Source organism: Dreissena polymorpha, chromosome 10 (assembly GCF_020536995.1).
Source record: "Dreissena polymorpha isolate Duluth1 chromosome 10, UMN_Dpol_1.0, whole genome shotgun sequence".
In the NCBI taxonomy this organism is placed as follows: Eukaryota; Metazoa; Mollusca; class Bivalvia; order Myida; family Dreissenidae; genus Dreissena; species Dreissena polymorpha.
In genome coordinates this window covers 40,686,945-40,700,144 of record NC_068364.1, presented here as the reverse complement: position 1 = coordinate 40,700,144, position 13,200 = coordinate 40,686,945, and the positions used below count along the sequence as shown (strand labels likewise).

The 13,200-nt window shown below is 33.3% G+C and overlaps 1 protein-coding gene across 6 annotated transcripts in view; it reads right to left on the bottom strand.

Moving 5' to 3' along the window:
• The window catches only part of LOC127847645 (agrin-like), a 153,938-nt gene that overhangs the window by 21,621 nt on the left and 119,117 nt on the right, over positions 1-13,200 (bottom strand). For all 6 annotated transcript variants that reach the window (XM_052379681.1, XM_052379685.1, XM_052379682.1 and 3 more), the window contains 9 exons: positions 10,142-10,254; positions 9,765-9,867; positions 9,053-9,156; positions 8,452-8,566; positions 7,776-7,883; positions 5,566-5,679; positions 3,501-3,618; positions 2,322-2,434; positions 1,494-1,631 (listed from right to left, as the gene is read on the bottom strand). In XM_052379681.1, coding sequence (XP_052235641.1) covers positions 1,494-1,631; positions 2,322-2,434; positions 3,501-3,618; positions 5,566-5,679; positions 7,776-7,883; positions 8,452-8,566; positions 9,053-9,156; positions 9,765-9,867; positions 10,142-10,254 — 1,026 coding nt within the window. The remainder of the gene's footprint in view (positions 1-1,493; positions 1,632-2,321; positions 2,435-3,500; positions 3,619-5,565; positions 5,680-7,775; positions 7,884-8,451; positions 8,567-9,052; positions 9,157-9,764; positions 9,868-10,141; positions 10,255-13,200) is intronic.

The following is a 13,200-nucleotide window of genomic DNA, read 5'->3' as shown; positions in this document are numbered from 1 at the left end:
TTGTTAACGTTTGCCCTGTTTTGAAATTAGAAAATTGTCATAAATAACGAACCATTTCATCGGGAAGGATTGTTGTCCTTCCTGCTGGAGCTTTACCTTTGATTTTTTGAACATACCAATCATCTGAATGTACACGTACAATTGTATGTTCAGTTCTGTTAAAAGCATATTGTTTGTACATCGAAATCAGTAGAAGAGCATTGGTTTAACTTTGTTTATGGTTTGTTCATACATTTATTGAACTATATTAATATTTTTTTTAGTATCTAGTACCTCATTTGTGTCATTTCAGATAAACTGTCATGAAATGTACACCATCTGATTTACAAAAAATCTCTTAAGTCTTAATAACACATTTTACATATGAAATAGTCCGTTAGACGCGATATGTTTATGAAAGTTGGAGTGCACACGACACACATTTTTGAAAACGTATCATACACTATATTTTGAAAACATGTGCTGAATATCTATCCAACTTGTTTAAAACGGTAATTCAAACTTGCAAAATATTAGTTTTTTTAAAGCGAGATTATACGATTTTTATATGTGTTTTATTCTAATATATTGATAAAATATGTTACAATAACACAAAATAGGCAAGAAAAATTATACATTCAAGCAAAATTTCATAAAATGCAGCAAAGACAAATTAGCGCCCCGAGCCGATTGTGACGTACATATTTTCCTACAATAACCGAAGCATTCGTCTTTTTATTAGGATCGGAGTAAGTGTTTGTGTGTCGTATAAATAGATAGCGTTGCAAGAATTTCAAATGAACCGTTAAACTAAGTTTAGATTCACATCGTACATGTATGGTATACATGCTGGCGAATTCGACTGTACAGCCGTTTTCGATTTCAGAATTAAATATATATATATATAATAAGTTTTTTACACATTTTATATAAATTCTTTAATATTTGAAAACATCGTATAATCTCGCTTTAAAGTAATTTGGCAATAACCCGATTGAATGTTTGCACACCAGATTTCTATAAACATTAAAAAGGATACTCATATTTAAAAATACCACTTGACATATAACAAACAAATAATATTCACATATATATCAGAACAAGCACGCGTACAAAATACAATAACACAAACACTACCAAACAGACGGACGAATGCAACACATGGTTAAATGTCAAAATGCTGAATTAAACATACAGGCAACATGGCACATTCTGAAATCATACATGACAGTCAGGGTTGGAGAATTAAACTTCGGGATTCAAACTTGAATTATTGTTTGCCGGATGCGTTTAGTTTATACTCTTATTTATTTAAATTATACATTTATCAGCTCGTTTAATTGTAAAATATTATTTATCACACTTATGCATTTTATGTATTCAATAATACGTCTTTCAGAGAAAACATTTGTATCGCAAATTGCAAAATAAATTTTGTTTTCATCATTTAACTGTTTAAATTAAAAGATAAACTAGTTTTTCTGACATGAACAAACACTTCGAACTAATCTAACCTTCACTGCAGCATTTTCCAAAGCGTTTATGACAGTAGCTTCCAGGCGGGCAGTCTTGACCAACGGAGCACTGAAACGGTAACCCAGAGGCCGAGTCTAAGATTGGTGGGGCCCCATCACATTGCAGTTCGTCCATATCTGGTCCAACAAGAAAGGCAGAATATATAGCTGTTTTCAGTATTTGTAATTACACGTTATTAATTAAGTGTTGTTATCGTAAAATAGGTCACTGAACGTAATAATATGACATATATTCATTGCATAAATAAAATATCTAAACAAATACTTACCACTATAATCATTACACGTTATTAATTAAGTGTTTTGTTTTCAAATAGGTCGCTGAACGTAATAATATGACATATATTCATTGCATGATTTAAATATCTAAACGAATACTTAGTGCTATAAGAAACAAGAACATATTGACCATTCCCAGTTTAATAATTTATAACATTTGTCATTTAATGATTAGAAGCAAGAATTATTGTAAATATTTATGTTTACAGGTCAATATATACATTAAATATCAAATTTGTATTAATATGAGCCTTGTTCTAAGAAAAAGGGCTAAATGCATGTGCGTAAAGTGTCATGCCAGACTAGCCTGTGCAATCCGCACAGGCTAATCAGGGACGACACTTTCCGCATAAACAAGATTATTGGTCAGAAGGGACTTCCTTTTAACGAAAAATACCATAAAAGCGGGAAGTGTCGTCCCTGATTAGCCGTGCGGACTGAACAGGCTAATCTGGGACGAAACTTTACGCACATGCATTAAGCCTTAGATGTTCTCAGAACAAGACACATATGATTGTGAATAATTACCATCGCAGCTATTTGAAGACTGCACCACGATTGCGCTTTGCTGTCGACACGCGCTCGCCTGCAGTTCGCATTTATTTCCATAGGTTACACCATCTGAACCACACACCGGTGATCTGAAAAGATAATTATAATCACAATGAATTCAAACCATATATATAATTTCATTGTTAAAGTGCTATGCAAATAAATAATTTATATTATGTGCTATCGCATCGCAAGTTTTGAGATACTATTTGAATTTGTTAAATAAAAGATGTTACGGTACGGCCTTAGCTAGATTTATCATTAAGGTACACGTTTATTCCTTGTTTGTACTAGCATATAGGTTTTTGTTGCAAAAGTTGAGTAAATTGAGTTTAAGCTTCAGTAAATAATCCAGTTTTCTTATTATTTATGTATTTATAAATATAATGCTACGAACATGTGTATAACAGCTGATGTAACATTAACGCATGTCATCTTTCGCCAAAACAAAACAATAAATGAATAGGCTAGTTACAACTTATACTTAATAATCATTCCATGTGCTTAAAGATGAACTTGATTACATTACAACTTAAGATGCATCGATCCGGCAAATTAAAACGTTTAAACCTATTTATTTTAGCTCGATAGCACAGAAAGCCTAAGGCATGTATGAAACGCTCTCGAGTCCGTTTCCTAGAATCAGTGCTTGTTGTCATTATGGGAGATCTAAAGAACGCTCCCACAGTGGGGATCGAACCCTCCACCTCCCAGTCGCTATGCGGACACCATATCCTCTAGGTCACGGCGACCTTAAAATTAGCGCAATAGATATCGTAATGCGAAACAATTAGTAATGAACTAACTTTAAATTATATTTTGTTCTCATAATGAAATGGCTACGTTCAGCTAACCGATGATTTATATATGTGTCGTGTTCTAAAAATACCGGACATGATGCATGTGCGTAACGTGTTATCCCAGATTAGCCTGTGCAGTCCGCACAGGCTAATCAGGGACGACATATTCCACTTTTATGGTATTTTTCATTTAAAGGAAGTCCCTTCTTACCGAAAATCTTGTTTAGGCGGAAAGTGTCGTCCCTGATTAGCCTGTTCGGACTGCACAGGCTAATCTGGGACGACACTTTACGCACAAGCAATGTGCCCAGTTTTCTCAGAACGCGACTCGTATAACTTAAGCCCATTAACAAACCTAATGGCATCACAGCTGAAGACACATTGACACTCGTAGCTGCCCTCCATGTCAAGCAAGCACGTGCCCCCATACTTGCACGTGCTCTCGTCACAGTCCCTCATGGACCCAGAACCATCTACTAGGTCATTATCAAAGTAAAAAATCGTGATGAAAAGGAATCATAGGTGTCTATTAAAGACCCCTTACGTTATATTCCAAGCTTATCATAATGAAAGGGCCTACTCGTAATATTAAGTAGTCGCTTAAGTGTAACATTAATAAGAAAACATGTGCTTGTACATTTAAAGAATGACCTTGTACGAAACTGACAAAACATATACTCATTGATAACATATATTTTTAAGGTGTATGCATTGCCGATATGGGTGATTTGGCCACATCATAATTTTGTGTATATATATATATATATAATAAAAGTAAAAACACGTGTCTGGGATTTCAAATATATATTGATTTAGCCAACGCGTTTCGCATAGCTCATCAGGGCATAATACAATATATTACATATAATATAATAATATATATATTATGCCCTGATGAGCTATGCGAAACGCGTTGGCTAAATCAATATATATTTAAAATCCCAGACACGTGTTTTTACTTTTATTATATAATATTCACAATCTGGATTATTACATTTTACTTATATAACTATATATATATATATATATATATATATATAACAATATATATATATATATAGATATATATATATATATAAACTATATATATATATATATATATATATATATATATATATATATCTATATTATATATAATATATATATATATATATATATATATATATATCTATATATCTATATCTCTATATATATAATATATATAGTTTTATACATATATATATAACTATATATATATATATATCTATATATATATCTATCATATATATATATATTGAGTAAGCAATAATGCATTTTATGTTACATTCGATGGTACAGAATGCATATTAACGTGACGAAGAGTATAATCTACCAGCGTACTTTTTCATCGAATTTTACGCACAACAGATGTACATGACACAAATAAATAAAATTAGTGAAAGAAGTTAAGTGTAATCACGATATAAAGGCTACATAGGCCGCACATATACGAAGAATAAAAATGTTCAATACAACTTCCACGCAACTTTAAGGTGCTAAGCATGTGCTGAAATGTACATGTAATCTATGTAATGTTGACTAAAACTAGAATAAAGCACAACTTTTAATTAATAATACTATTCCATTTTTCCATAAACTACACGTAAACTCCCGAAGTTTATTTATGATTATCAGTATATGTGTTTAATGAGTATATATACATATACTATATATGTCTCGTTCACAAATTTCAGCGTTGATTCCTCATTCAAATCTAAGTGAAATGCTTATTGTTAAAACTTTAATTGATTTGCAAGTACGACTATTTGACAATTTTATAACTAATTTAAGCGTGTATACACGATTCAGACCGTACCATTTTATATTATCAAATTCAATGGCAATGACCTAGGATAAATAAATCGGTTCTATAAGTCAAATACAAATTTGAACTTTATGACGACAAAGTTATTCTTAGCAGTATGCTTATACCGAGAACCGTATTGGTATGCTTTGAAGAACTGAACATATTTGTGTTTTTTTGTGTCTTAAGATAAATTATTCTGGTTTAACAGAAAACATTCCTTATTTATATTAATGATGTTTCCAGTGTACACACGAACATAATATGCCTTTGTCTACAACTTATTTTCATAAGACATTTCATCTGAACTCGATTTTGTATTCATCAAAGTATTCTTCGAACTAGAGTCAGACCGAACATACAACCTTTAACCCTTTGCATGCTGGGAAATTTGTCGTCTGCAAAAATGTCGTCTGCTGAATTTCTAAAATTAGCATTTTCTTCGATTTTTTTTCAAAGAATACTATCAAAATAGCAAACAGTTTGGATCCTGATGAGACGCCACGTTCTGTGGCGTCTCATCTGGATCCAAACTGTTTGCAAAGGCCTTTAAAATTCGGTTCCCGCACTGAAAGGGTTTAATCTTACTTTACATTACCTCCGGAGCCTGATTCTAGTCCGTCGCTGCATCTCCCTGAACTTCTAACTTCAAGACCTGTGTTCCTTCGGCAGGCTTCCTGTCGCAGTTCACAGTCATTGCGGTAGGTGTTTCCTTTGATAAATTAAAATACAATTTATATAGTCTTTGTAAATACCAGTTCACATATTTTAAATAGAATATGCATCGTTACAACAACGTGCATACGTTATGTTGGAAACTTGGTGTGTAGAAATTAATGAATGGTCAGCACGTTTCCTTCGCTTCTTTCTAATTTAACAACATGAAAGATCGGATTCGAATACATAAACAGCAGTTTAGAACACAACGGCAAATCAGAAATATATCATGTTATTTGGCCTTAAGAAATAAACTTTTTCATTAAACTGCTACATATAAACGTATTATTATGTATTATTCGTAAAAGGCCTAAAAAGTATCAACGTTGTTGCATACATATAATCAATTATTTAATTGTGTGACAGTGAACGTGGCATATACTATATTGTTCGATGGCGATTAAACACAAAGGATTGGTATTGCCGTGTTTCAGTGACATACTGGTCTTAGTTTATTATGAGTATATTCAAGATTTTTTTTCTTTTGTACGAGCTACTTTTCAATAACTTGCCAAGAAAAATATTTGATCGTTTAAAAAAGCGATACAAAAAGCAACGCTTCCAACTACTTAGCGTTGTTGACAACATTAGCATGTAAGTGCTTAAGTGTGGATTTATATTGTCACGTAAGTCACACAGTCATCTATCGTTTAATGCACTGGCTTGATTGACCGTACGTTCACGCTTCATTTGCGGTGTAGGCGTGGAAAAAAACAGTTAGTGATAACCTGTTTTTTCCCACTCCAGCTCGCTTGAAATAATACGGCTTGATCGTTTCACTCCTTCTTAGGACTTCTGTATCCAGGAACGAAGAGCTGTCAAAACTGGCCTACATGTACATTCATTTGTATCCCCATTTATATTGCAAGAGGGTTTTTCGAAAATCACATTTTTAACGCAAATATAAAATGTTCAACACAACTGAAACCGATTCACTGTTGCGGCAACGTAACACATTATAAAACTCCCCACGGAGAAAAGTCATAGGCTTTAGAAGGTACCTGATAGCGATAGTGAATAAATTGTAACACCTTTATCGACTAAACACTTCGAAATGTGTCCATATCCTATAAATTGGATAATATGCCTAGCGTCTAGAAAAAGACCTTAGCAAACAGCGTAGACCAAGATGAGACGCCGCATGATGAGGCGCCTCATCTGCGTCTGCGCTGTTTGCTTAAAGGATTTCTGTAAAAAATATTCTAAATATAGAAATAAATATACTAGACATCACTAATTTTTAAAATAAATTGATCCAATTAAAAAGGATGGGAGAGTCCACTAGGCATAAATGGGTTAATGATACGTTGCTACCTAAACAATTGACATACTAAACTTGTGTGAATACAGACACTTTGTTCAATATTTACAAACGGAATTTTTGAAATGTACTTGTTGTTTGTTGTTCAAATAATTATTGAGAACAGAAAACCATAACATTCTGACGTCAAATCAGTATATACATTTTCATTAAGAAAATATTTAAGACAAACATTTATTAAATACGGAACTTATTTCTTTTTGAAAATTTCAATATTGGATGATATGTGTTGCACACTCGCGTGATTGAGGCTCAATAAGAAACAGATAATTATTTCCAAATCATGGTCATAAAACTATATATTAAACTCACATTTGTTATTATTTTGTATCTATGACTTACACATACGATATGAAACGATAATGGAAATAATTTTCTATATACCTCATCGAATCCGCTAAAACATGATGGCGACCCCCCCCCCCCCCCCCGATAATTATGATGTCGACCCCCCCTCCCCCCCCCCCCCCCCCCCCCCCGAACACTATGTTAATATTGATGCTATGTGAATATTGATGTTTATCAGGCAAATCAATTACATAAGTAAAACGTGATAAATCAAAATAATATGGGAGTAGTCAACTCAAGTTTAACCATGTTAATGTATTTGACTATTATGACGTCGAACGTGCAAAAATGCTCTTTAACGAACAGTGCAATGTACGTTAACGTTGTACATCGTGAACTATGAAAGTCTGTTCATAGCCCTATGTTTAACACCGCCTCTAGTAAAATTAAAGCAACTAAATTACACTCAGTCTGATACCTACCGTCGGTGGCACAGACCGGATCATACTGGCTGGGACATATCTGAGGACAGATGCACTTGCCTTCCACGCATTCCGAGCCGTACTTGCATTGTATACCATTGCAGGCCTCTGAAAGATAGAAAGATTATATAAATGGGAAGACCGCAACAAATGAGAGCACGAGAGAGATCCATCACTTGCATTTTTTCCGTTCCAGGTTCCTGAATACATATAGATCGAGGAAATTAAGATAACAAAATAAAGAAGAAAGAGGTATTATATACTTTAAAATAAAAATATTGGATTAAACGTATAACCTAAGACAGACAAACAAGGAGCGTCAATAAAGCAAATACGTTAGAATATAATATAGTCTGAATTGGAATATATAAATAAATAAATAAATAAATAAATAAATAAATAAATAAATAAATAAATAAATAAATAAATAAATAGACAAATACATAAATAAATTCATAAATAAATACATATCAGCGAGACGATTTCAAAGATAACCATCAAAGTTCAAATCAAGTGTTCATTATAAACCGATATTCTTCAAATCGGCATGTTAACACAACCTTAATTGCTGTGTATACGTTATAATAAACAGCAAAATTCCAATATCATGCTATCAGAGTATATCATTCTATAATGTTTTAATGTTCTCTGTGAAAAACTTCTTTTAAGTACTTACTACAGTCTCCAAAGGATGAAATGACAATCGGCAGTTGGTTCTTGCACGAAGCTACCCTTAGCTCGCACTCGCTGTTGTACGTTACACCATCCGTACCGCATACCTTGGCAACGCTCTATATATAAATATTGACAATAATGTAAAACACTCTAACGGTTTGCAATTGATGTAACAGGATGTCAGAGGGTCGTTTCAAAAAAAAAGAAGGAATAATAAAACGCATAATTTTATATGTTAGGCTTTTTTGTTGATACAAATACTTTAATTATATCATAAATGTTTAAGTAGAAACTACTGCTGATATTAATTTTTAAATTCAACAATACATTAAGACATTATTATTTTGTTGATCACCATGATATTGTTTATATGAAAAATTATTTGAGCCGCGTTCTGATAAAACTGGGCTTAATGCATGTGCGTACAGTGACGTTCCAGATTAGCCTGTACAATCCGCACAGGCTAATCAGGGAAGACACTTTCCGCTTTTATGGTTATTTTTAGTTTCAAGGAAGTCCCTCCTTACCGAAAATCAAGTTTGGGCGGAAAGAATCGTTCTTCATATAAACATATTAATTAATATTAATATCAATTTGCTTACGGGAGAACATTCGGAAGGGCACACACATCGCGGCTGACCGTCACTCATTTCACATATTGAGTAGTGCTTACATACGGACCTATCCTTATCGCAGCCGGCTGCCACTGACAAAAAAAGCGACTACAATTTAAATCTTTCTATCATGTAAGAAGTCGGATATTTAAATCGTGTCAAGCGTTTGTTGAGTCTTGCATGTAAAAGATAAAACAGCAGTTTAAGCCAACCATTTTTTTCATCGATTAACAATATAGCAAGCGAACTATTAAACGTTTTGTCTATTGTGCTAAGCATAATCTCGTGTTTTTCTTTTCGTTAAAGAAACGATTTATATTGATATGCTTCTGGTCAAATATACGGTGTAAAGTGTTACAGTCATTAACTAAAAACGTGCGTTGCATGAAGAAGCGAAGTGTAGTATTTAATATGATAAGTAAATCATTTTGGCTCATTAACCCATTTATGCCTAGCGTCTAGAAAAATGCTTTGGCAAACAGCGTAGACCCAGATCAGACGCCGCATGATGCGGCGTCTCATCAGGGTTTGCGCCTTATGCGTAAAGGAATTTCTGTAAAAAATATTTAAATATAGAAATAAATATACTAGACATCCCTTATTTTGGAAATAAATTGATCAAATTTAGAATAATGGGAGAGTTCACTAGGCATAAATGGGTTAAGTATTTAAAACGAAGAGTACAAATGCATAAACCTACTGCAGAGGCCCCGATGTTCTACTTTGACGTCACGGCGTTCTTTGCAGTTTTCTTGACGTCGATAGCATTCGTTTTCATATGAAATGCCGTCCGTACCACAAACCTAACATAAAGGTTTGGGTTAATATTTCTTAATCCTATAGGTATTTAACTAAATGTATTTGAAACAGTAGTATTGTCACGTTTAAACACAAAATTGCACCTCTAACTGTATCCAGCAGATATGTTATGTTTCTCAGTACAACACACTCAACCAACTATAGTGCCTAGTATAAAAACACAGAAGTTGATGATACAATACTGGTGAATATTTTGAATTCCATGCGAAAAAAGCTGTTGCATTTTGAAAGGCTCAGGTTACTAAATATGTCACATACCGGATCATATGGACGGGAATTGCATACGGGGCATTCACACGTCGCTCGCCCGTCTTTAACTATACAGTCTGCATCGTTGTCACACGTGAAACCGCGACAAGGTCCTTGGTTTTCTGCAAGACACGTTAGACATAACTAATAACAGCATAATTGAGTCGTGTTCTGTGAAAAAACGGGTTGCGCGTAAAGTGTCGTCCCAGATTAGCAAGTGCTGTTCGCATAGGCTTATCAGGGACGACACTTTGCGCTTTAATAATATTTTATGCTTCAATAGAGTGTCTTCTTAGCAAAAATCAAGTTTAGGTGGAAAGTGTCGTCCCTGATTAGCCTCTGCTGACTGCACAGGGGCTCATCTGGGAAGACACTTTACGCACATGCATTAAACACCATTTTCACAGAGTGCGGCTCAATTGCAATGATTGTGACACATTGTGTTGCATATTTGCCATTGGGTCAATATGCGTTTTTTGCGAGAGGTATAAGGCACAGACACAACAGCGGTTAATTCAATTATTGAATTGCGAATTGTTTGCAGCCTGCAGGCGATGTTAATGCCCATTGCAACACGTTATGACTTTAAACAAACGGCAACATGACTCGCATTTCTAAAATGAATTTTGTTTATGTTAACAGTATACAACCTTGTTCAATGCTATTGTAAGACCAAGTACTTAACGAACGACGCGTTCGCTAATTTCAAAATATAACGTTAAGTGAATATAATCACGTTTTAAAATTAACGTTAAGTGCATTTAAATTGCAACTTTAATTGAACTTATTCTCAAATGTCTGCACAACCATAACAACTGTTAGTTCCACGATTAAAATGGGTTATATGTTTTATGTTGTCTCTTATGGAGAAACTCAAGTTTTAACATCACATAAGCAACTGAACCAAATATAAATACAATATTATATAGAGGATATTTGTTTGATTCGGTGGATTATCGATTTTAATTCACGAGTGATCATAGCAAATATATATTATAAGTAAACAGTGAAAATTATCGATAATTTTCACTGATAATTTTCATTGCTTAAAACAGTGAAATTATCAGTTTTAATTCACTGATATTTCTATATAAACCACCGGAAAGCATTAAATAAAGCGTTTTATTTTATGCTTTCCGGTGGTTTATAGAGAAATATCGGTGAATTAAAACTGATAATTTCACTGTTTCAAACAATGAAAATTATCAGTGAAAATTATCGATAATTTTCACTGTTTATGTTAAATGACGTCATTTTTTGACGAAATGACGTCATTTTCCCAACGAAATTCTTAAGTTAAACTCTTTAACAATGTATATAAACTGTAAAATAAAGCATAAAATAAAAAGAAAATTTGTTGTGTTCGGTGGATTATCGATTTTAATTCACTCGTGATCATATAAAATGTATATTTTCACTCGTGGCTGCGCCACTCGTGAAAATATTATTTTCTATGATCACTCGTGAACTAAAATCGATAATCCACCGAATCCAACAAATATCCTCTATGTTCTTCACCCTTTCAAGAGAGAAAACAATAACTCTAAATCAATATCAGTGAGCATCACACTATGCTATTTATTTACAATCGTCTTACATAATCATCAGCATTACAATATTTAAGAATTAAGGACATCACTTTTAAAACCAGGTACACCAAATAAAGAAACATATATGTTACTTCTGATGTTATGACATTTTTAATTCCTACCGGAAAGCGCTTTATATGAAACACTTTCTCTAGAAAATGCTCCAGAACATATGTGTATAGTTACTCTTAAGACTCGTTTTGCGACTGACTCAACTATCAACCTAAAATATGGCTCCGCCGACATCTACGAATGATAAATTTATAAAAAAATCGGTAACTAAATGAGTTAAATATTCCAAGAACTGAATGAAATAGGTTCGAAGATATAAATTATCGTGAACAATTCACATATAACGTAAACAGAAAGCTGAGCGATATTCTTTCCTAAAACACTAATGATACTAAATTAATATTGTTTTCGCTTCAATGTAATATGAAACAGATCTAATAAAATCAAAGCATTGTATATATTCAGACTCGTTACTAAGAAATTAAGCACATGTGTTATCGACTAGCTGGTCCCATACTCCTATGACATAGAGCATCCAAAGAGTATGCAGACCTTGTGTGAACAACCTGTATTGAAACGAGTAAAGTTAAACCCCATAAATACTCAAAATCAACGATTATTTCGTACACGATTTCTCATGAATACATCGTTCTTCCGACGCTGCCCGACTTCAGTCTTTCGTTCGCTCGTAAATGTTCGAATGTCGTGGCGGGAAATACAAATCGAATATATTGTCGCACCAAAATTAAAAACGAGCATTTTGTATCTCGTTATATCTATCTTACCATATCACATCTAGTGGTGAATAAGTTGTTATTGTTATAAGGATTTCGTATGTGTTAACTTTATTTTACGAAATATTTTGCGAAATATTCTTTGATTTTGAGTTTTTATATTACTTTAAGTTTGGGAGTTCTCACGAAATATGCTATACTCAGAAATTGCAAACTCGCCTGAACATTATGTCTTACTCAGTACATCAATTGAATATGAACACTTCAATCTCACCTACATAAAAGTGTTCGCAAGGAAAAATAGAAGGGAAACATTTAACGTAACGTCAATTGTTGTATTCTCAAATAATGCTGTATGAAGTACCTGGCGAAATAATGACAGTGGTATTTCAAAGTATATGGTTTGCAAATCAAACTCCAGAAACACCGCTATCCAACAAACGTTTATATGGTATGTTCTGGTTTTATTATTTTGATGTAAACAGACGATACACGTTTGGAAAAAAGGCAAGGAGTCAAAAGACAAATGGTTAATAATTATTTTCGTAATGATTCATGGTCATATATTTATAAAATATTTGAGAGGTAACATACTTATGAAAATTACCCACGACTCAACCAACATATAGCACATTGTATGCTACCCATGATGTAACACAACAACTATGAAACATAATTCATCACTATATCAATGGATCCACATAGTCTTTCTACTTGAACATAAGCATTCAAT